General features: G+C 51.6%; 7 protein-coding genes across 7 annotated transcripts; 3 read left to right on the forward strand and 4 right to left on the reverse strand.

Moving 5' to 3' along the window:
* On the forward strand, positions 1-865 carry B0T23DRAFT_104485 (uncharacterized protein). The gene has a single exon (XM_062831752.1). The coding sequence runs from the start codon at positions 250-252 to the stop codon at positions 709-711; it is 462 nt and encodes a 153-aa protein (XP_062693698.1). The 5' UTR covers positions 1-249; the 3' UTR covers positions 712-865.
* A 2,204-nt stretch (positions 866-3,069) lies between these two features.
* Positions 3,070-3,345, reverse strand: B0T23DRAFT_403276 (uncharacterized protein; the record flags this gene model as incomplete). The annotated part of the gene is made up of 1 exon (XM_062838762.1): positions 3,070-3,345. One exon carries the CDS (start codon positions 3,343-3,345, stop codon positions 3,070-3,072), a length of 276 nt encoding a protein of 91 aa, XP_062693699.1.
* A 4,333-nt stretch (positions 3,346-7,678) lies between these two features.
* Positions 7,679-7,903, forward strand: B0T23DRAFT_403277 (uncharacterized protein; the record flags this gene model as incomplete). The annotated part of the gene is made up of 1 exon (XM_062838763.1): positions 7,679-7,903. The coding sequence occupies one exon, from the start codon at positions 7,679-7,681 to the stop codon at positions 7,901-7,903; it is 225 nt and encodes a 74-aa protein (XP_062693700.1).
* Positions 7,904-8,302: 399 nt separating this feature from the next.
* On the reverse strand, positions 8,303-10,333 carry B0T23DRAFT_403278 (uncharacterized protein; the record flags this gene model as incomplete). Its single annotated transcript, XM_062838764.1, has 1 exon — positions 8,303-10,333. One exon carries the CDS (start codon positions 10,331-10,333, stop codon positions 8,303-8,305), a length of 2,031 nt encoding a protein of 676 aa, XP_062693701.1.
* Positions 10,334-19,922: 9,589 nt separating this feature from the next.
* On the reverse strand, positions 19,923-20,322 carry B0T23DRAFT_403279 (uncharacterized protein; the record flags this gene model as incomplete). Its single annotated transcript, XM_062838765.1, has 3 exons — positions 19,923-20,033; positions 20,075-20,135; positions 20,210-20,322. The coding sequence occupies 3 exons, from the start codon at positions 20,320-20,322 to the stop codon at positions 19,923-19,925; spliced, it is 285 nt and encodes a 94-aa protein (XP_062693702.1).
* Positions 20,323-21,562: 1,240 nt separating this feature from the next.
* Positions 21,563-22,066, reverse strand: B0T23DRAFT_376187 (uncharacterized protein). The gene has a single exon (XM_062836938.1). It carries the CDS (start codon positions 21,922-21,924, stop codon positions 21,616-21,618), a length of 309 nt encoding a protein of 102 aa, XP_062693703.1. The 5' UTR covers positions 21,925-22,066; the 3' UTR covers positions 21,563-21,615.
* A 462-nt stretch (positions 22,067-22,528) lies between these two features.
* Positions 22,529-23,212, forward strand: B0T23DRAFT_403280 (uncharacterized protein; the record flags this gene model as incomplete). The annotated part of the gene is made up of 4 exons (XM_062838766.1): positions 22,529-22,602; positions 22,823-22,930; positions 23,006-23,010; positions 23,127-23,212. The coding sequence occupies 4 exons, from the start codon at positions 22,529-22,531 to the stop codon at positions 23,210-23,212; spliced, it is 273 nt and encodes a 90-aa protein (XP_062693704.1).
* Positions 23,213-24,224: the final 1,012 nt, after the last annotated feature.

A 24,224-nucleotide genomic window follows, 5' to 3' on the forward strand; every position in this document is an offset into this window, starting at 1 on the left:
TGCGCTCATCTCACCCAGCTGATAGTTTCACTTTCTTCCCAGTCTCATTCATGATGCCTATCCAATGTTCCAGCCCTCCCCTCCTCATTGTCCCGCTCTTCCTCTAGCGACAGTCTTCGCGTTACGCATAACACTCTGTTACGAGTTCACAATGCTGTCCTCGTTGCAGAAGGAAAAACAACGAAATCCGACGACTCGGCCTAATCCGCTTAGCCAGCGTTTCGTTCCGCTCCCGAATCGGAAAAGTGCATGTGTCATGTAACCGATGATGCCTTTTTTTTTTTTTTTGCTTCTCCGTTTCTGTTTTTGTCTCGGTTCAACACAACTTTCCGCGCAACCGCGTCACGATTTTTTTTAGTTTTATTATTTTTCTTTAGCTTCAAAATCTTTTTTTTTATCATATCCATCCATTCCTCTGCTCGTTCCGTGCGAGAAATTGAATGGCTGGGATTGGGCATGAAGAGGAAAGCCACGGCGAGACACGGTGACGACGTTGAATCGGGTGGCCGTCAGCCCCCCGGGATACCCGCTCCGCACATGCCGGAACTCTGTTTGGTTTCAGCAATTTTTATACAATTCATCTGTACAATAATCGCCCTGATGGGCTGGGACCGGGCAGGAATCGGGCCTCTGTGTACTCTCTGTGAGCCACCCTACGCAATAAGATACACAAGGTTGATTGCCGTGGGGAGTACAGCTCGTTACCGGTAATTCTTGTCGGACTCAGGCGGACCGCAAGCACTCATCAATCGGCCTCGTCAATGCGGCATTGACATGTTTTGACTCTGCGGTGATGGGATGATTGCCCATTGCACCGACCCTTCCGAAAGAAGTCGGTCCAAGACAGCGAGAGGAAGCTAGGCGGCGGCGGCCCGGGGAAAGGCTAACAGAGGCTCCACTGCGCTAGAGACTACCCGACCTAGTCTAGGTGTAGTGGGGGATGTACCCCTCAATGCAACCATCAGGTCTTGTCAACTGCACTTCAGAGATACCACAGATATCACTCAAGAGGCCACTATCAGTGTCCAAACCTACACGCGACTTCTGTTGATCTCGTGTCCTGGCTCAAGGTGAATCGGGATGGCGAGCGAGTTGGGGGTGGGGGTTGTCCGTTTGGCGACAACAAGCCCGGAGAGAAAGTGTTGGGAGCAGGTCGAATGAACGGGCCAACAGCAGTCAAGATAGAAACATGGTCGCAACCCCCCAGACCGCAGCTTGCCACTCTGCAATGGACAGACAGATGATGGGAGGGAGGAATTGCCAAATCACTGAGCAGCTTGAAGGCAGACAGGGTCCAGGGCACAAATCCAAAAAGAGCTTTGCCAAAGTCCGCCTCATCCCAAAGCGAACAGCCCAACGGAAAATCTCTTCTTTCTTCAGGTGCGGCTTTCCGTGAGGTATGTAGGTACCATCCATGGAACAACATCAGCTCAAGACTGTGAGGCTTCTACCACCATGCCCGAAGCTTGAAATCGAGTCGTTGGTACATACTGGATCGCGCACACATCTTGTCTAACCGTGATGGGACTGTGACGGCTTATCCTTTTTTTTTCTCCATGTCCAAGAAACCGGGAAGAGGGACATCATCAGCGGCTCTCGACTTCTTGCAAAACTGTGAAGCTCTCTGGCTTGGTCACTAGACCGGGAGGTGTGTCTAGCCGTGGTGGGGTCCTCATTGGTTGGCGCTAGAGTGGTCTAAGTGGGAAGCAAGCGACGTGTTGGGCAGCAGTTGGGTTTCAAGCCCCGGTCGGCCGACGTGGTCAAGCTCGATTTGCATCTGATTGGAACCCTCATCCCTTCAACCACCGCAGCTCTCTCTCTGTAATCACCCCCTCCCCCCTCCCCTGACAACTGCATCCCGTCAGTCGCCCGCATCTTCCCTTGCCGCGTCTCTACAGTACACTACCTAGGTAGCCATGGCGACTGCTGTGACAAACTCTGCTCGAGGTTATGTAATGCTTCACGGCATCTCAAACCACATGGGAAACGGCGAGAATGGCCTCTCGGATCACAGCAATGTTCAGGGCTGCATGGCGTCCAGCCCAGTATCCATCCCCCTTTGCACAGCAGCAGAAGCAAGCCCAGAATCCCCCCCAAATGATCCATCACCTGCTTTACTGTTTGACACAAAGAAGAAAGAGAGATCCGTTTGCACTTCATATTGAACGCGGGGGCCACGCCTTTGTGGGTGTCAACAACATCACCTTCACCACTTTTTCTCTTTTCACCACCTAGCACTAGGGATCGTCTGGAATGATGGGGGCCAAGCAGCTATCGAATGGAGCACAGCTTCCAAAAAAGCAACAAGGCCAGGATTCACAATCGAGCATTCCATCCCCGACTTTTCCTCTTGTCGCTCACTCCCTGCCCGGAAAGCCTGGGCCAGGAACAGGGACTCAGGTTGGGCTAGACATGCCCATGCCCTTCCTTACCCCTGGAACGGTGAAACCCTGGGGTAAGGGATCCCCGCAACAACAACAACAACCAAGCTCGACAAGGTCACCTCAACTCCAACGATTTTCCGCTTGGCTGATCATCACCATCTTTCCCGCTTTGCGTCGCTGAGTCGTTGTGTCGGTCTACCATCTTCTTGGCTCGGTTAAAACTTGGGCAAAAAAGGTCGCACAACCCGGGCTGCAGCGGCACAAGCAATCATCGTCTTCATCACTGACCCTCTGACCCAAGACCAACGGTGTTACGGTGGGGGGGGTTATGGGACATTGGGCATGGGGCACAGTTTGTGTCCTGATCGCTTCTTGTCACACTTGTTCGTTGCGGCCTGATTCTTACCGAATCGACGTGACGCCAGAAATCAAGGTCGGGGATAGAATTGGGACAACGACGACAACAGGAAAGAAAACGCCCACAGCGTGCCGTCCCGTCGCTGGAGCCCGGAGAAGGCAAGCGATCAGGCAAGCAAAGAGGCAAAGGTGAGGCCCGGGCGAACCAGGGACCGATGAGGGGAGGCCCAGATTGTTTCAAGTTTCAAAAGTCTGGAGATCGAACATTCACAACGGTCAACTCTCCCGTCTGTTTGTTTGGTGGCGAGGTAGCCAATCCGAACTCTCATCAACCCCGGCGCCCGCCCGTTCGCCGTCTCTTGCTACTCCAAGCACCGTGGTCTGGCCCCCTCCCATCCCCAGCCAGTGCCATGTGGGAAAGGGTCGCCAAAGAAGAGTCTGGAATTCCGAACGGCTGCCCAGGCAGTCTTAGGGCTCGAACAGCCCCATCTTGGGCCCAATCCAGGTACGTATTCTTCAACCTCACACACCGGGTTCCTGGCCTAAGGTTGCCAAGACTCGACTCACAACGCCACAGAGGCTTTGAGGATCCAGTCCACGACATGTTGACACGACTTCACTTTGGCTCTTTTTCTTTGTTTTCCATGACGCGCTACCCACCTGAACTGTAACTCGAGGTGAGGCGTGTCTGCATTGCTGCTGTCAATGAAGTGGGAGAGCGGACTCCAATCACCAACCCACATGGAACTCAGCCAGGCGAGACTTCCGAGCGAGGGACGGTACTTATAGAAACCTTAGAATACATTGATCTTTTTCGGTGTGCAGACCGCACTTCTGTAAGAATCACCTAGTTAAGTAAAAAGGCCCCATCGTGGACGTGGCATGAACCACTAGTCCACTTATAGCCTCAAGTTAGACGCTCAAAAAACCTCATGCCAAGACATATCTACAAATGCGAAACAAACGCGGACAAGCGAACCACGATGCTTGTAGCGCGTTTGGGGGAGTCAGAAGCTCGCTGGATTATCAAGCTTTCCCCGTACGGCCTGCAGAAGAGCGGTATAAGATAACAGCATTCACCCACTCTTGGCCCCACGAACCAGTCGGTAGTCGTCAATAATCGGTCGACGACTACTGACACCCGACTCCACTATCCTGCCCAGTCCACTCATTGTGTGAATAGTCCACCGTCTCCGTCCGGCTACTTCTCCCTCGAATGATGGCAGGGATGGGTCGTTCTTACGAAAAGATCATCCACGACGTCCGACTCTAGACACTCTTGGTCCCTGAACGGGCCCTGAACATCAACCGGGTCTCAACAATCTGGAGGCAAGCAGATCTGGCCAGACACCGACGGATAAAGAAACCCGCACCTCAGACGACAAGTTAACGATATCCTCCAATCCGTGGCCACCCAAGATCAATTAAATCCATCTCACCAGACCACATTCGTCGTAAGCCCGGATGAGTAACCCAGTTCCTCCAGCCACTAACATTGTAGATAGACTCGTTTCAGACTCTTTGAGCGAATGGCAGGCAGGCAGTTCCATCCGCGACCCCATCCGTCCATTGATCGATCTATCCATTCGTCCATGCGTCCATGCGTCTATTCTCGGCGGCCAGCATCACGGTCAGGAAATCCATGATCCAAGAATTTCGCCGCATGAACACATGTTCGGACAATTTGCCTCTTTGCGTCTCGTCTCACAACCCGCCGCCTGTCCAGACCGGCGAGTGAGTGAGTGAATGAGTGAGTGCACGAGTCGTCGTCGACCAGAACAGACAGACACACAACCGGTCTCCACCAAAGTATCCGGTTCGCGATCGAATAGGCTTGTCGACGTGTATCGATCTCATTGCCGGGCGGGTGGTGGGTTTCACATTGTTCGAAATGCTACCTACCTACCTACCTACCTACCTACCTAGGCAGACTGTCAGGTACGGACCAGTTGCATGCCGGGGAGAGAGAGATCAGTGAGTGGTCTGTGGTCTGCCACCGACCACCGACTGAGTCAAATCTGTCGGATTCATTATGCTCGTCTGATCTTGATAGGTAGGATGTCCGGTGATGGTGGGTTTTCTTTCAATCAGCATTGAGGAAATGCAGTGCTGCCGGTGCTGGATAATTGTGGGTAGAGTGGTAGGTAGGTATGTAATCTATGGGCCGGCCCTCTCAACCCCGATCGATGCCTTTGATAATATTTCTCAAGTATCCAGCCCGGACCCGAACCATCAATCGGAGCAAGTGGAAAGTAGTGTACTACAAAGTGGTTATCTCCCGATTGGATCACTCATCCTTTGCTTACCTTACCTTACCTTATCCTGCTGACGGATGTTGACTGTTGCAAGAACACATGCTTCTGTACGACGGATGCCGATCGGGAAGGCCAGACTTTTCGGCTTGGCCTTTCGCTTGAACATCCGCTTCAATTCGCTACATACTCTACCACTACGCCCGATGAACCTTACCTCTAAGTTTTGTCTCCCCCGTGAAGTATTATTAGAGTATCGGTCCGTCGCCGTGGGGGGGGGGGGGTTCCACCAGTTCATTTTCGCTTCTATAATGCTCCGGCGGGTGACCGGTTCGTGAGGAAGGAGCCGCCGAACACATGGTCAGCGAATTGGGCAAGATCTCAAAAATAGGAAGGCATGATCAGATCATAGGCCATTGACCTTCATCGGCGTGTCTCCAAGCGCGGGAGCAGAGATGGAAGGAGCACATGCCACATCAACGCCTTGGAGCGCACCCACTTCCGGTTCCTTCCTTGTTGTCAGTGAAACGGCACTCCATCGGGATGGACCTTTCCTCTCTCGCACTTCTATCCTTTCCGCTTTGCCTTCCTTGCACTGCATCATCACTAAACAAATCAGCAAATTCTGCCTCGATATCCTCTCCAGGGTGCCTACCTATGTGCTCAAGCACGTTCGTATTGTCGTGTCTGTTTCGATGTCGATTCATGTCCATGTCGTCCGATAGAGAAAGTCCCCACGATCGATCGGCAATCGCTTCCCGCTGTCGGTAACTGCCGCATGATCTCCATTTTTTTCCATATGCCTCCCGGTCGTTTCAAAAAGTCGCAATACGACTCGGATCCGTCTCCATCACGATCCGACGACTATCGGCACTTTGGCGAAATCCTTGATAGCCACCCGGCGGTGAAAAAAAGAAAGAAAAAAAAAAAACGGTCCAAACTACCTTTGATGAGAAACGGTTGAGCGGCGGATAAAGTTGTGGATATCATCAATTCGTTGAGTTCCTTGTTGCGCTGTTCCTCCACCCGGCTGTTCCTGCGAGACATTTGTCATTCATCATCAATTGTCTTGTCATGTGGATATCAAAGTGAGGCACGATCCGACTGCCGGTGGATAATCTAAGTATAGAACTTCTTCTCATAGCTTATCGCTTGGTGTGATACGGATGGTTTGTTGTCTTCGAATGACTGGTAAGCCGCCGATCATGTCGTGATTTATGCATTTGGAGTGTTTGGGGATTACAACTTTTTTTCGCAGTGTTTGCTTCCGGTTGGGATGATGCTGTGGGTTGGGAGAAGCCATGAAAAGAGCCAAGAGCAGGGAAAAGTGCTGGTGGCCGAGCAAAGCTGGCGATTATTCTACTAAGAAGTCCATGCAAACAATGCTGGTGTACTTCCCACTGGCGACTACTCGGAATTTCCTATGGAAATTAGGATGAGATGAGATAAACGGTCTGGAGGTTGTGTCTTCAAAGGTTTGGATGATTCGCTTCTTAGTGTTCGACGTCGCAAACTGTCAAAAACGATGAAGTGATTTGCTTCTTACCTCTTCTCACTTAGTTCACTCACCTGAAAGCTCGTCCAGTTTCCACAAGTACCTCGCTCCGTATTATGCTTCTATATTCCAGTCCATCTTGTCGACTGGCTTGAATCAACCCAGCTTCTCGCATATCATCATCACAGATCGATATATTCGTCCTGCAGCCTAGGAAGCGTCATCTTTCCTCTTCATCGGGGCTCAGCTGATCAGCTAAAGTCCACCTAGCCGATCCCTGCTTCAAACACTGGTCCCTCACCAACACAACGACACTTTGTCGATATAAACTCCTAGACTCAGTCTGGCCCTTCGACCGTTTTGCCCGGGACTTTTGCCTGCCGTCATCTGACCAGAAGCTTGGACCCCAAGGCCCATGAAAACCTACCCAAGGAACAGCATTGAACAGGACACTCCTTGATTTCTCCCCATCTTTCCCTCTAAAACACTCCAAGTTATATCAAAGATGATTTCCTTCAATCCAGATTCCCCATAGGCCTACACTTGCCTAGTTGCTTACCCCCAAGCAAAAGCGTCAGTTTTATCGCCCATCTCCACCAACCACCTAGATACCTGTCGGTATCACCACCCCTCTCTCCCTCCAACCATCGCAGGCGCTGGTACGCTCTTGCCTGACCAATATATTCGCAAATACTAGCTTCACAGACATGCCAGATCAAAGCTTCACGTGCCAGCGTGATTTGGTTCCTTCGCTTGAAAAAGGAGGTCGTGCGTTGTGCGAGTGTCCAAACCGACTCTCAAACGTGTCTTCCTTGTCTGATCTTGCACCGCCAGTCGACGGATTGATCCCACAATTTCTGCAATTCCGCGGACACATCCGATGCGAGCCGGTCGGCCCAAAGTACGTGCCAGACAACGGTGTCGAGGGAAGGTCAAGTCAGGCTCAGGATAGTAGTACCGGTGCCCATGACCACCATGAATGACCTGGCGGTTTAGTATCACGACCGCAAGGGGTTCTCACTTACCTGCCTTGTGCTCATCATATTTCCTCTCCAAGTAACCGTGGTCATTCAAGACCTTTTGAACGGAAAACTTTGTAAAATCTTGTCACAAAGGAACACAAAATGGTCGGCGATGTGAATCAAAAGGGTATCTTGCTAATCTCTAAGGTATCTTACTCTTCCCTAACCATGCGTCGTCTGATCCTGGCCCAGCGGAATGGAAGGGTACCGCTGCTAATTAAATGCATGCAAATACAACCAAGGATCCTCATTATCTCATGGCTCCCCCATCCTCTCTCCCTCCCAGCTCATTTTGTGGTCACCATTTGCCCAGTGATCCTATGTCTAATGTGTATTCTTGGCCCTCTATCAAGTCCCAATATGCGTGAGCGGGCAAGATGCTCAGTGGTGTGAACTCAACGCAAACACAAAAAAGGTGTCGGAATTGCATGGCCAAAGTTCATCATGTGCTCCTTGTCCCAAGCATACCCCCCAATCCGACCCCATAACCTCAGGTTTTGTTCAACTCACAAAGAGATACGCCCAAAGTGTAAGTGGTGGGGAATGGCAGTTCGTTTCGAGATGGTCATAAGATAGAGGCGCTTTGACCTCAGCGCCCTTTGCTTGTCGCTCCCGGAAAGATACGATGTAACTAAATAGGGACAGACACAACCAATATAAACGCCCATGCAATGCAAGTCATGCAAAAGAAAAAAAGAGTAACGGCCAATGGGCATAACATGATGGTACAGGGAGTCAATGCATTCGTAAAAGAAAGATCATCCTCGTGAACTAAATGCCTAAGATTGCATGCTAACGCCTTGGATGCTGTGAATATGCAGATGTCGCCGGCGGAATATCCCGTAAAGGCAACGAAAACGATTGACGAAAGGCAGGGATAGGCTCCTGATACCGACCAGCTCCGGCCATTGTCAACCCACTATTGGGCATGGCGAATTCTGGAACAATGCCCGTGCGCACCTCGTTCCGCCGCCCAAGCGGTTGATAGTGTAGCTGAGTCGGAGGAATCGGGTTCGGAAGATGGTATTGTTGGAGAAAGGCCGATGGCGGGGGATGAAGCAGTGTTTCGGCATGTCGGACCGGTCTGTACGGGCTCGTCCGCTGTTGAAGATATATGTTGGAAGGAGAACTTGCCGGCATCGGAGTATGTATGAGCGGCTCGCCGATGGGAGATGAGCCAAGATAAGCCCCGCTTGAGGTCAGGCTGTGCTGAGACTGTAGGCGGTTCGCAGACAAGGCATACTGAGAGGTCGGGTGAGCCGTTGTCGAAGCTGCAACGACGGTCGACGGCGAGACACCAGAGCCGCTGGTTGGCAAGATTGATGGAATGGGAGCAGCCGCCGACGTGGAGTTGACGTAGGTCGCAGCCATGCCCGGAGCAGGTAAAAGGATGGGAGGCAAAGAAATCATGCTCTCCGGTGCGTAGCTGACGCGGGAATAGACTTCACTCGGGAGCGTATTTGCCGTGGATGATTGAGCGTTGTTCAATGTCAAGTTTGACACCGACAAGCGCGCTTGTTTCAAGGCCATCTCGCTCGTCGATGGAAGCGGTGCACAGGCAAATTCTCGAGAATTTCTGAGGGCTTCAGGTACCGTTACTGTGGGGTATAGGGTCTCTGAGGAGGCGTACGGCTTCAACGGCGTCCGACGTTTAGCTGGCGGCTCTAAAAGATCAAACTCTGGCATGCTCCTCTTTCGGGTTAAGGGTGTGCTTGCCGGGTTCCAGATTGGGGTTTGGCCGGCGGCATGGGTCGGCCAACCTTGGCCAGAGCTCTGCTTCGCATAGAAACTCGCGCTTGGTGACTGTCCGGCCAGAGTCGGCTGCAGTGGTGAGGAAAAGTGCTGGCCTGTTGTGGGAGAGGGCAAAGCCGAAACGGGGAGGGCGTTTGGTGACGGTGCCAACAGATCTGCTGAAGAAACTTGTCGCGCTCGCTCCAGATATTCGCGAAATCTAGCCAGCTTAACCAGCCATTCTTCCCACTGCTTCTCGGTGACCAGAAGGCTGTATCGCATATTTCCCAGAAACTCAACCTCCATAACATGAATCTCGTTCACCGAAAGCTGGGACACCTCGGACCACGTCTTGTTGGTGTATGTGTTGTCGTCGAGAAACTTGTTTGCTAACATCAGCGCGACCGTGAGCAGCCGATACTCACTGCCTGGGAGCCCATGCATTTTTGGGTTCAGAACCTTGAGTCGATGAATGTACAAGAGAGACAGAAGGATAACATTCTGCGTCACCTGGGTAGTCGACAAGAGGTTGTGGACCCATTTCTTGAAGTTGGGGCAAGCGATGGCGGGTCCCTCGATCCGCCGTACAGGGGCGGCGCCTGGACGAAGGGCATCGTATGTCGCGGCCTGCTCAAGTACTTTTGAAGTTTCGAACCAAAACAGTGCTGTCAAATCAGCCACCAAATCCGAGAGACTTCCGCCTTTGGGACTGATACATGCCGGAACCTGCAAGCTGTGGAGTGCCATGGCGGCATCCCGCTTCGAGATCTCCTGTTCTCGTCGGATGGGGCTTGGTGAGGGCGGTCTTGAGGGCCGCTGTGAAGATGGCCTCCGTGATTGGTGCTGCTGCTGGTACTGCTGCTGTTGTTTCTGCGAAACGTATTGTTGTTGGTGTTGCTGCCGTGGTGGACTTGGCTGCCGTGGCTGGTGTTGCCGCTGTTGGTATTGCTGATGCTGCTGGGCATAACCTCGCTGTGCCGAACCTGAATTCGAGCTAGTAGACGAAGCGGCAGTCGACCATTGCTGTGGGTTGGGGAGGTAAAGTGACTGTGTATCCGAGTAAGAACACAGTGACTCGGAGTTGTTAAACATGTGGGCCAAATCTCGAGGCGGCCTTTGGGACACAGCACTACAACTGGAAAGTGCTGGCAGTGTTGGGTGAGTGTAAGACCTATGTTGTTCGTAGGAGGGAGTCAACTTCGGCATTTGGTATGTGGTACCCATGTCGTTGTCGTATGGCGGCGTCTGAAGACCACCGGCACTGCTTGGATTTGACTTCTTGATGAGGTTTCCGTAGCGACGCCAGCCAGATACGAGTGATTGGGTTGTCCACCGGTCGACAGGAGACTGATGCTGACTTGAGAAGGGCGACGAGGAGGGGAGAGGGTTCTGACACCGCGTCCTGGCGAGATACATGCCGCGAGAAAACTCCTTACGGCGGGGGAAACAGCGGATATGACGTGGTGGGGGGGGAAAAGTCCGACGACGACAAGCTACTGCACCAGTGACTGTAAGTGAGCAATTGGTGAAGTTGATTTGACGATATGGCTTTCAAATCTGGATCAGAACTCTGAGGTCAGAAGGAACCCCGGCATATGGTGACGCCTAGACGGCAATTGCTTCCTTCTCGTTTTCTCTGCCGTGGTCTGTTTTTTTTTTTTTGGCAATTTGAAACTGGACTGCGGAGATCGAGGACAGGAATGTGTTGGTGACTGTAGTTTTGTATATCGCTCCTTCCAATACCGAATTCGAACCTGCTCTTGCCGGCAGTCCAAGGCAGGCGCGAAAGGGCTAGCGGCGGCGCGCGTGGATGGCTCAGAGGCAACTTCCAAAGTGCTCCGGTCGCAAGTCGTTAACCGGATCGAGGGAACGAGCTTCCTGATTCAATACTGTACCGGGCCAAGTGGTGTGTCGCTTCTTTGACCGTAGTCCTTTATGGAGAACGCCTCCCTTTGCGACGGGCAATGAAGCTTTGTCTGTGGAGGGCTCTCTTCGCTGCTGGAATGACACCCTGGATTGGCAAAGAACAGGATACAGCATGGAGGGAAGAAGAAGGGGGGAAGACTCGAGTCGTTGGTACCCGGGCCCGGGTCCGTGTCGTGTCGTGTCGTATCGTGTCGTGTCCAGTCGTTCTCGCGATCGAGGTAATGTGGGCGTGGTCGTTGCCGTGGATGTCCGTTGTTGTTCGTGTTTCCTCTTTACCTTACACACACGTCCACCGTGACCTTTTCTGGCGACAATGGAATGGTGGTGACGGGAGGATGAGGCACTGGTCACAGCGAAGCCCCTGGTGACGACGGGTGATGCTCTGAGGCTGAAAGGGAAAGCAGAATGAACAATAAGTCGAAGGTTGAAGGGGGGGGGGGGAAGGGATACCGGTCAGGGTACCTCTATCTCTAGGGATGGAGGAGGAGAATAATGAAGGAAACAGAAAGAGTCGAGGTGAAAGCCTCCATTTCCTCTGCCATGATCCATGTTGGGTTTGGGGATGAAGGAGGTCATGGTCCCGTCACGGTGTTCCGTTCGATTGCTTCGTCTTTCCCCGTCGTGGTTGCGTACTAGTATGTATCCGTATCGGGTGAGTACCAAAAAAGTGAATTTGGGAAGCGTGTCAGTGGGGATCCCATGTTTCCATGTTGGTTCAATGCTTGTCTGCTTCCACAGGTCACTCCGTTGCAGGTCACTGCCACTAGCGGACCCTGGTCTTGTGGTCTGGTCTGTACATTCCCATGTCCCGTCTTCCACTTGTTCCTCTTGCGAGAGCCCGGGACCCGCTGCCAGTGACAGTCTCTTTTTTTTGAGATACGGTGATACATATCTCTTTCCTGCTTACATCCAGGGCGTATGTACGTATGTACTGCGTACTAGGAGGGGGGGGACCCGACTGACCAGCAATGGAAATTGCATCCAAGCCATTCTCACGCATATTTGATCTTGCTGAGCCAGAGATTGTTGCATCGCGACCTACCTCTAGGTATTCGGGCTTGGTACTTACTCACGCAACATTCAGCAAGTATCACTGATGACCGAATGTCGTTGTCAGCACATTCCGAATCTTCCTCAAGGTTTTGGCGCTGGCCAGTCACGGCCCGTATCTTGTCGGGTCCCGGATGCAAAGAGGGAAAAAATAAAAGGCAGAAGGCTCCAGCAGCTGCGTCCAGTTGCCCACCGCCGGTCGTGTAAAGTGCCTTCCTTTGTTCGACATCTGGCTTCAGTGTGGAACAGGCAGATCCAGTCCTCGCCAACGTTGCCTCTGACTGGCTGGATGGTCTCTGCTCCATTGGGTCGATGGGTGGATCACGCTGACCAAGGAGTGGTCCGGGGTCTTTGCCATTTTCCAACCCTTCATTGAATGCGCTGCATGGCCATGGCCGCTCCTTGGCTCCTTCCACTATAATTCTTGGCCTTGTACCCCCGTAGAAAAGAGCAAGCAGGACAGGAAGTGTGGACAGGAAACAACTCGAATTGTTGCGAGTCGGTGCCGGTCAATCAAGACTGTAGTCCGTGTACTTGGATAGGTGCGTACTTGCTGCTACTCCCATAATTTGGCTTTTGATTTGTCAGTTGTTAGCGTCTTACGAGTTACCGTGCCTGACTGAAGAATGGGTGGTGGTGGTGGTGGTGGTGGTGAGGTAGGTACCGGTAGGTAGGTAGGGGCAGTGGGCAATGAGCACACGGACCGGGGATCCACAAAGAGAACCCTTCTACCAATCCAATTACACCCTTCCACTTAAGTCCCTAGCGGGCTGGCATTGCTCTCACTCGAACACTGGGCCACTGGCGCACCACACACACACATTGGCACTGTACTTGTATACACTACGGTAGTGCATCTTTTGTCTCGTTCCCATCAGTCAGTCCCAGTCGTGGATCAGTAAAAAAAAAAAAAAAAAAAAAAAAAAAAAAAAAAAAAAAAAAAAAAAAAAAAGGTAAAGGTCTCGGCAAGGATACGAACACATTGGCAGGCCACGCGGTTTGAGCGACTTTTCACCTCGTTTCTCTTTTTTATGTCAGACTTCCATAAAAACAGGTTAGCGCGTCCGGAGATCCGTTCATGTTGACCTCATCCCTGCCGTCAACGGCGTCTCCTTTTGTGTCCCTTTGGTCGGGATCCAACACACACACACACTGACACACCACATTGCGACTGAGGTCAGCGTCACCGGACTAGCGCAAACCACAGACCGCCAGCCGAAGCTGGAGAAGAACGTGCTACACGTACATACATAACGTACCTATAGGCTTAGCTGACCCGGCCCTGTCCGGACCATACCGTACGGCTCCTCCTCGTTTGTACAATCCGAAGTTGCAGCACCACACAATTCCCCCCTCCCCCTTTAGGCCCCTAGTTCTAAGAGTTGTTGTGGCCCATACATAAACTTGTCTAGCCAACATAACAGCAGCATGTGTATAACGAAACTCACATCGAGTGGCACCAACACCAGGTGCAACACCAGTCATGCCATCCGGGGTTGAGTGTCTGGAAAGTCAGTCGCCTTATTGGTTTGTTGCTTTCGCTGCTCGTGCTGTCTGAGCCCTGATACGGCCCGACGTCAGTTGGCGTCAGATGGAGGAAACTGAGCGGTTTTGCCTGTCTGCCTCGCCCTTCAAACGCATTACCATGTCGGCCCGTGCTGGACCTGGTGTTTCACGCAGGAAATGGATGCATAGGTAGAAGAGGTACTGCTAGGACTGGAACCTTTGTCCACGCACTGTTATCGTCGGAGTGACCAGTGACCATCATCTTTGCCGTGTCGAGCATCATCCCTCGTCGCTGGCTGTTGATGCAGTGGAGAAACAAGGACCACTTTATCACCAAAAGTAAAAAGGAGGCACGGGCTTTGCGTTGCTTGGCTTCTCCTGGGGTTTGGCTCGCCATCCATTGATAGCTTGCTGAAAAAGCCTCGCCCACCGTCCAAGCCATCGATGCCCTGTACGGTATCAGTCTACCAATCAAAAGTTGACGCCGCGTTTCCAGAGGCAAAAGGCAACAGTGTCGATTGGCGCATCCCAAGTGGCTGGCCCCTCTCCCTGTCTCCAACTTTCCATCTCTCCATGCCACCAAAAGGGGGGTTTATCCATGACTTAAGTTAAACCACAGCGCATGGCCTTCGCCGTCCATCCAAAAAAAATCATGCCGTGATCGAGAAGCGAAAACACTTGTTCTCCGGCCAGCACCGCGTCACGACACCCACACAACCTTGTCAAAGATTGATGAAGAGTGCGACGCTGGAGTGCTATTGAACACACAAGCCGCCCAACAGAGTCCCTCTTTCAATAACCCTTCGCCGGAACGAGCAACCGCCACGGAACTCGCCCACTCAAGATCCCTCCCTCCCTGGAACTTACTGTGCTGCCGCCGGGCCCAGGCAAAAGGCCTCCCCGAAGTCACTCGTGCGTCTCCAGCTTTTCTCATCCGGAAAGTCTGGAAATAGAACGCCTCACGATGCATCCAACATGACTTCTAGACCTCCGACTTGGAGACATGGCACATCGCATACGCACACACAAACGCACGCGCACACGGGCGGGATCCTCTTTATTACCTAGAGCTGAATGATTGATCAGCGCAGGTCGATCCGAGGTCGCTCGCAGGTCTGTACACTAGTAGTGTACTCTGCCGTTTCCAGAAACATCATGATGAGCACAACCTGGAGGAGCTGGTTGTGAAATGGAGCGTCAGCGACCCGCTCTTTTTCCCGCCTTTCTTCCCCATCTTTAATCTTGACTCCCATCTCAACCGTTCCGGATCACAGTCTTGCAAAACTCGCTTTGGTTAGAGTGATTTCCCCTTTGCGGAAAGACGACAAAAACTCAAAAAGCCTCGGCTCCGTATGGAATGCGTCCGAACCTTGCGTAGCTTTGATGCGACAATCAAACGACATAACCCTTATCCTGGAGGAGCATCACAAGTATAGAGCATGTATGTCTTTACTCGGCCAGCAACAGCCGAGCCCCAGCTGTGTAGGTACGGTAGTGTAAGCGTACCACACACGGTCATGGCACTGCAACCGCATTTACTCCGGCCCCGTAGGAGAGGTGTATGCCGTTATACATCCGTCCTAGTTTCCTTTGACAGCTCTTGCGTCTTCCGTATCCCTTTCCAGACAACCGCCCTTTGCCATGCTGGTCAGGTCTGGAAATTTCCAACCGACCGACTGCGGTTGTGCCAGCTTTGCCAAGGCCACAAAAGAGGGCGTGTGGGCGGCGTGGAAGAACCGACACATACCAAAAGGGCCAGCCAGGAGCAAAAATGGCTTGGTTATGGCTTGTTTTCGATCTGCAGCGCCAGCAAATTGCTTTATTCGCAACTGTTGCGGGGCGCGCCCATTCACGAACAAAGTTACTCCAAAAAGTTGGATCCCGTCTTGTGTTTCGCACATATCTAACATCCCGTGCGAACGGAATGTGAAGGTCGTGGCAGAATGACCACACAAGGACCGGATCCTTTGACATTGTCGAGGTCATCAGTTGCCCGCGCCATCGCCCCCGACTTGTAGCTCCCTGTGGCCTACATAAAACATATTGAACATATTTGAAGGGCGGCGGTGCGGCATGATTGAGAAATGAAACAGCGGAATCCTGCGCCTATGCCAGGTAATCAAGGTAACCAATTTGCTGCGGGCTTATAGCCATGTACTTTGTCGGTGCATGGATGTTCAAAACCTCTGAAAACCCATGTGTATCCATCCGTAATGGTTGATCGGTTCTCGATCTGCCTACCGACCTGGTCCGAATGGGGACAAAAGAGAGTGGTGGTTGGGATTGGGGACACAGCTCAAGGATTAACGCCGTTCAGAATCAACAACTCCACCGTCTTCTTCTGCTGGTGTTAACCCGATCCTGTACGCGCATAGCATACTACGTACATGGTGCACGCATCTGCACCATCAGAAAATCGCCGGATCGAACAAGAAAGCGAATGGAACCACTTTCCATCACCAACGCGGGTTTACGAATCCGAAGGACGGATGAGCAACAAACTTTTCGTACCTTGAAGTTGCGGAGCCTTGTCTCGAAATATCCATCCTGTCGGCGCTTTGGAATTTGAATGCCACAACTTGGGTTCTCAGCCGTCTCGGACTTTCTAGGCACGACGAGTACGCGCAGTTCCAGAAGCCTTGGGTTTGCCATGCTTGCAAACCATGTCTTTTGGAGCTTCATACTGCACGTGATTCTCGTTTAAAATGATAAAAATCAATAGTAGCTGGAGAATCAATTGCCTTTTACCGTAGTAGGTCCAGATAGGTGCCGCGGCTGGATCAAAGTTTCTTTATTGCCTGTACCCCCCGACTTGGTTTGGTCTTTGAAATCTTGCTGCAATCAGCACTCTCGATGTATGGTGAGGGAGGGGTATACACCCACTTTGTCGCATCGCTTGCGCTTGGGGTGGGTAGGAGTCGGAGTCGAATCGGATAATAATGTTGGTCGGCGACTGCCTGGGACAATTGGTGCTTCAAAGCAGCATCATCATATGTCGTCAGCCCGCGTGAATGAAAGGAAGTGGCCTTCATTCTCGGTGTCATGCAGATCCTACGATGTTGAGCGACGCCATACAATAAAAAATTAAAAAAAAAAAAAAAAAAAAAAAAAAAAAAAAAAAAAAAAAGGTCTGCGTGTTGCGGAATTGCTACCTCCAGCCTTCTTTTCCAGCTCTGCCAGCTTGCCAGCCTCTCCACCCTTTCCAGGATCCGGCGTTACTAGTGTCTGGTTTGTATGGGACCATTAAGCTTCAAAAGTCGACAAGCGAAGTCGTTCAATACACCAAAGTACTTGATGAACTGGATCCCCAGTACATGGAGGTTCCGGGGCATGCACACCCGGGGAACCTTGACCTGGGTTTTGTGAGCAATATCCGTTTTGTGTTAGTCGCAAGCAGGCAGTCAGTCGGCCATCATCGGTCCTGATTGCTTTTCAAAGCGAGGTAGGATTTCCCATTTCATACACATACCAAGCAAGATGATAATGAGCATGAAGCGGCGAAGACCACTTTTCCTTGGCCTGGTGCACAGATTATTGGCAAGATAAAGGGTGGAATCCAATTCCATTTCTATAGTTCGAAACGAGACGACATTGTAACCGGCATGGGGGCATGGTCAAAAAGACTACAACGACAGGAATTGCATGTTGGCAACCGAACTCGGACAAGAACATGAGGGACAATTGACTGCGGATGGAACGGCTTGGGCGGTACATTTTGCCCAGCTATCAAACGCCAACGAGACAATGACTGAGGCGGTCCGTGGCCCTCCTTCTCAGCCTGGTTAGCGTTTCTTGTGGTGTTGGAGCCAAATATGATGAGTAACCAACCCAGTAGGATATCACATCCGTATCCGTCTGGTGTTGTATAATTTTCCTTGTGCTCTGCTTCTGCTGATGAAGGGGTGGATGGATGGATGGATGGGCACGACGGATGGGATATGCTGCATACCTTATGATGTCCGTCCTCATCTTGGCTGCGACACGTACTGATTCATTTAATAACAAGATCATGACTTTTTCAATTTGCTCGCCTTAGATACTCAGGCGCCTGCCTTTGTGGACAAAGCCAGAGACAGAAAAAGACATGGAAAGGCAAGCGCCCATTCCACCCCTTCCTTCCCTTGAGCCCGTACAGTGTGACAAAAGATTGTTAAATTTTGTCGCGGGTCCGTCTTCGTTTCTCGCTTTCGATAGCATTTGCAGCAATGTGGAAGTGGCCCAAGGTGGTCAGCCGCTTTTCTCCCAGGCGAGCTGCCAGTGAGACACGCCAGACAACAACAACAAGCAAGCTGCGGTTAGTTTGATTGGATTGGGATGTATCATGTCATGTCACACTGGGGGTGGTATTTCGAACCCCGTTTTCTCACAACACAACGTCTTTTTTTTTCGTTATTGTCACGGCCGGTCGATTCAGCCAACTGTTGCAGTGGGCGTAATGGGAATTCAACTCCAAACAACAAGAAGCAGCCGAGCAAGTTGCAACCAAGAGCCGGGCGCTGCAAATGCAAGTTGCATGGCTGCATGGGTGGATGGCCTCTCTCGCGAAATCTCAAAATGAATGGAGCGTCCACTCGCGCACCCGCGCGCGCCCCATCGTCAAGTGACGCGGACGGGCACGGCAGGGTGGACCCGGGGAAGGGTACTTCTACACTACAAGTAGGGGGATGGTGGACAGCCGTCGACCAGCCAGACATTGCAGTGGTGTCGCTATCGCCCGCCGGAGTGCCCTGTGACAATTGGCAATTGATTCGCTCTCGAGCTAGTGCTGGTCTCTCTTTTTTCCACTTCCCTTTGACGCCGCGTTCCAGTCAGTCCCTTGTTCCCCAGCAACCAACTCAACTACCCAGCACTAACAATGCCTAGTATTGCTGGCAAATGCTGGCAAAATGCGTCGCCGGATTGCTGTTGCATAGGCAGCAGGTATGTGCCGCCGCGCTCTGCACTGCGTAACATCAACATCCCATCCTCATCAATACGCCCCTTTTTTTATCACACTTTAAAACTTCATTCGGCAATGAAAGGCAACTGCTTTCTCGACTGGACCTCATAAAGTCACATCAGTCACGTGGCTTGTATAACCTCCCGGCGGAGCCTTGTCATCGTCTTCGTCGGTTTCGCCTCCCCATGCCTGCTCGGGTTTCTCTTTGGTCTTTTGGTGATCTCGATCTCAAAGCTAGATGTTTGCCGCTTCCGTCGTGCCCGTGATGAGCGCAAACTCTTTGTTTCGTGTAATGCCCTCTTGCCGTCACGTCTCGATATGACCTAGCAGGGCTTGTATATGCTAATAATCTGTTTGCAACTCTTTCGGCGGGCCACTGCTTTGAGGGAGAGATGTTTCGAAAGTGGCGGGCCTGAAAGCATGGATTTGATAGACACCACTTTCCCGTACTGCACTGTTTATCTGTGGAAGGGGATAGACAGGTCACACCCATTATTTATCCTTTACAGATCGTATTCGATTGAAATATCGTTGGCGCAGGCTTACCGCCCACCTCTGTGGTATTGGGCTGGTTGTCCTCTTTGATTGAGGACTTCCTGGGGTCCTGGCTACATAACACGACCTCCAAACCATCGCCATTTCGCTTGATTGCAAGTGTCCTTCCTAATACATCTGATGTAACAGGAAATTCTTGCCCCGCGGGCTCTGGTCAATTCGAGAAGCCATTTCCGGTCAAACACGACAGCATCAGGTCCAAGCACCATATCCGCTACGACGGCCTTGACTGATGAGGGCCTTCAAAGCCGAGCATATGCCCTGCATCTTTGCTATCATTTGAGGAAACTTCGAGACCACAGTTGACTCCGAAAACATGGCTTTTTTTTGTCTGTAGGCATACGTGCAATGGCTTGGGGGCGAAAGCACCCTGCTCCAAGGTCGTAAATCTATCACCAGTAAGAATGTGAAGAGTAGGCCCTCCGACCTGGTCTCGCCCGTGGTGACGGATGCTGCCATGATACCATTGAGGTGACCTCTGACTGAACATCTCGTTGAAACCTGTCATGAAAGTATTCAATATGGCGGGCTGTCAGTAGCAACTGCCCGAAAGCATGTCCCCTACTTCCAGCTGAAGCGCCTAGCAGCACCCTCGCATTCATGCCCAATTGCGGCCCTCGAGATGAAAGCAGTCGGTTTGAAAAGCGAATTGAAAAGAAAAACTGATAAAAGCATCGAATTCCCACTCGGAAGGTGAGGCAAAGACTAGCCGTCGATCTGTGTGTGGGAGTCTCCGTCATGCCACCAGCAGGCATAACCTGAGAGAGTGCATAACAGGGTGCACGGGCCATGCGTGACTGAGGTCATTCGCGGAGCCTTCGGTCAATCTGTATAGCATCGGCGTTGGTGTCGCAAACCGCCGGTGCTTCCCGTCTCCCCAACTCCGAAACCGTCACGGGCAAGAAGATGATCTTTGCGCTAAAGCAGTAGGTCCAAGTTTGAAGCGGGTGGGTGGCCCGCAGGTGAATGAACTTGCATGCTCGACGCCTCACTGAAGACGGTCGAATTCAATCGCGGGTTTCATCTCGTCCTGGCGCGAATTTGGACCCATCCTTGCATCACTCCTCACCACTTGAGACCGGTGATCACCGACGGCGACGGTCATTTCTTTCCCATCGGATCACATGGCGGTTTGCAATGAACTGGGCCTCTCTAGACACCCTCGCAGTCCAAACCCCAGTCAGCATTGCGTATGGGTGACTAAACTGGGGCAAACCACTGTCGGAAAGGTCAGTCGAAGGTCGGCTTGAATGGGATTATATCGATGGATCATAGAACTGCGATATCGGCTTCGTCGATGGACAATGCGCGTACTTGACCACAAAAGCCCATTGTGTAGGTAGGCTGAATACGTGGGCAGGATTTTCCATGTCTGGTCCGTCAATGGCCACTGGGAGTACGCCGAGTGCGCCGAGTGTGCCGAGTGATGGGTGGCAGGATGGTTCGGGCTCGGGTCAGTCGGGACCCTGGATGGTCGACACATGTGCCTTCTTTTTTGGACCGACAACAACAGTATTTCAGCGTTTGGAAAGTGTCTTGGTGATACGAACCTGACATAAATGACCTCGTAGCCTGCCTATCTGGAGGCAACAACCGGAGTAGAACACGGCTTCACAACCGAAACAGGGCGCGATTCAGGCAGAAACAACGGCATGTGAACTCAGCTGTTCGAGGTGATGGTCAAAAAGACAGGACGACGATGGCGCAAACCCCATGCTTGGGGGCTGATAGGCTGGCTGAAAACGACCAACGACCAACAGACAAACATGTGCGTGCCTCTCTGTACGCGCGCGTCCCCGTTTCTATGAGTCGAGGCCTGCGAGCGACATTGGCCCAGACATTGAGCATATCTCATGTTTGCCCTCGGCTGTGTCTTTGGTCTCCTAACGTGAGGCGTAGTTTGACTTCAACCACCGTTACCCCACGCTCCCATGTCAGCCACTCCGCACATTGCTCATCCGCGCTCTGCCACAACTGGACGTGATAGAACGCTGGGTGACCTGCACGTGGAGGCATTCTGGGTGGCTTTATTCATCGGAACCAAAACCAAGAAAGTCCGTACTACCGATTGTGCTTGGTCAAGTCGCATCGGAGAGCAATTGTTGGGTCACGAGCCTTGTGACGGTAAAGTGGAGTGGTGATGTCGGAGGTGGTGACAATGTAATCATTGTTCGGGTCAGAGTGGTTGCCGTGCATGTCCAATAAGGCACAGTAATCATACTGAATGTACTGCCTCCGTACAAGCCAGTGTATCGATCGACCTTTGTCTCGCTTATCACGCAGACAGCCCAGGGCATGCATGTAACTCGGCAAGTCAGTTCCAGTCTGTGCAGGTATCAATATGGCATGGAGAAAAGCCTTCATGAGAGATACTCATCTTGACACGTCCCATCTTGTGTCATGGAATAACATCGTGACGGCAGACATTACTGGAAACACAACTGGGTTTTAGTTCAAAGCGGACGTCTACGGGTGTGCGCATGCAAGTACCATCGTATGCGCAACACAGCAACTTTTCCAAGGCCACTCGGACTTCTAATCCTGCCGATTCTCGTGCGGAAACAATTTTGTTTGTGGCCTCCACCAAAAGGAAGCTGTGGTGTGAGGTTGCCTCAATGGGGACTGGCAGGCTGGAACATTGTATCCATTTGAGACGTGATAGTTCTCCGTCCAGGCGGCAGCACAAAACTTGCACGGTTTCCACCATGTTTCTGCTTCAGTCTCCGGAGTCGCAGCACTTCGCATGAGAGTGGTAATCAGGAATTAGATCTAGATTGACGCCTTGAAGGGCAGGCTGAGCAGATAGTCGAACACCTGCTTCCACACGCCGATGAATGGTTGTATCAAGGCATTGCACTCTACATTTTGCGAAGCCTCAGTTCTCCGTGTGTTTTAATCGGCAGCTGGACCATTTACTGTTGAAGCGCACTTGGAAAGAAGAATGGGTGTTCACGAGAATGCAGGAACATTGTAATTTGATTCGATCGTGATTGGTTTGTGAAACAGCCGAGTTGACTTCTAGACTGTGACCAGTGCAGCTACGGAAATGTGCACCTACATCAGCGCTCTCGAACCAATATCTTGTAGCAGCTCAAGCGACCGCATCTTCTTGCCATGTCAAGGGCTCGAATGTCACGTCAAGGGGGGAACCATCAGAAAACCAAACCCCAACGTCGGCGATAATCTGCTGACTGACCATTGATCGAAGAAGAGGCACGGAGCAGGACGCTTGTTTGAACAAAATCGTGAGAGAAAACCAAACTTCTTGCGATTTGTTGACATCAATCTGGACAGGGGGAATCGCCGAGGTCATGCTCGGAAGATGGTATCTAGCGCCCATCGAAAAGGGCATCAAATATGCGATTGATTCGGTACTGGTTCGGGGGTACTGGCAATTCATCGATGGATTTTCCGAAGGTAAGGCCATCGGTACCACGATTTCGCCCATCCAGCCTATCTGGTGCCCACCTGAATTCGAAATAACGGGCGCACCAATATAGAGGTACCTCTATGGACCTTCAAGCCCGACTATTCCGACTACATCTATATCCGATTTTTGATATTGTTATCCCTGACTGTGGTGCTTTATATAAACAAGTGTACAGGGCATGCAAGCCGGGAGGCTGGATTGAACACGTTGACATCACGGCTACCGTGGGCTGTGATGACGGGACCGTCGTTACTGGGTCTGCATTAGAGCAGTATGGAAAGCTGTCCGGGGAGGCTGGATCGGATTAACCCAGTCAGTTTCGGGGAATAACTTTCTTCTTAAAAACGGCTTGAAAAAGGCTGGGTTTGTGCATTGGAAGGTACAAGAATTCAAAGTAAGTACATTTAGTCCCAAAAGCCAAACAGCAGTGCATTATACTAATTCGTGATTCAAGATACCAGTCTTCCCTTGGCCATAAGATCCGAAGCAAGAGGATGTTGGACTGTACGCCTATGCTGAAGTGTCTTCAGACTTTCAGGGCATCATTCAGTTCACATTTGGCTGAATCCTGGGGTGGTCGCAAGAAGAGATGACGACATATACGGCCAATCTTCGCCAGAAACTCAAGGACACGAGCATTCACGCGTACCACAAGTGAAGGCTTTTTATGCCCAAAAGCGCGAGTGAATACACAGGAGAAGGCTAACTCGGGCAAAGGAGGGGGTGGGCAGCGTGGGCAGGGCAGAAGGGCTGACCGGCTGAATCTGGGCCAGTGATCCGGTTTCGAGTGTGCAAGAGACATAGAGGTAGCTTTCATTCGTAGCTCAGAGAATGGAGCATTTTTTGTCGATATCCCCCCACAGATTACTGTCAGCCCAAGATGGAGGAGGTACTTCTACGTATTTTGTATCATTTAACCATGAGAGACATTCAAGTTGCAATTTCTGACCAGCGCAAAGGTACAGGAACACATTCCACTCTCGGCTGCGTAGATATCAAACCGGACAGAGCTCGGTCCTGAGCTCGTTTTAATCAGCTTCATCATCTACCTAGTCTTCTAACAGTGAAACTTTCATGGGCAACACCGGCGCTTATACCTGCCTATGACTACGGGTGGGTCAAGAACTGAAATATCAATAAGCCATCATTGTCAAACCAGATGATCCGTTTCCTTTTGTTTCCCTTTCATCATCAACACTACTTCAGCTTCAAGGATAAATAGTGAGGTGGTTGGCTCCGGAGATCGGAGTGAAAATCGGCCACCTGCAATAAGGAAGGAAGCCTGGACTGTCATCTCGAGATTGGAAAGGCCATGATCTTCCCTGACAACAACACGTACTCGACGCCGAGACTCTTGCCCGACAAAGTGACCAGTACAATCTAGGAGTAGCCTTCCCTCCGGGATTATATCAAGGCATTGGCAGGATACTTGGACCATGCCGACAGCCGGTAGTAGTTGCGCAACGGCTCGTCGAGTCCCGAAAGGGCAAACTTGTGTGGTAAATGGAACGATTTGTTGACAGGCAGAAGCAACGAACCGCAATCTCTCATGCCCGCATTATTCCCAAGACATGATA

The sequence above is a fragment of the Neurospora hispaniola genome (assembly GCF_033458365.1).
Source record: "Neurospora hispaniola strain FGSC 10403 chromosome Unknown B0T23scaffold_3, whole genome shotgun sequence".
Taxonomy (NCBI): Eukaryota; Fungi; Ascomycota; class Sordariomycetes; order Sordariales; family Sordariaceae; genus Neurospora; species Neurospora hispaniola.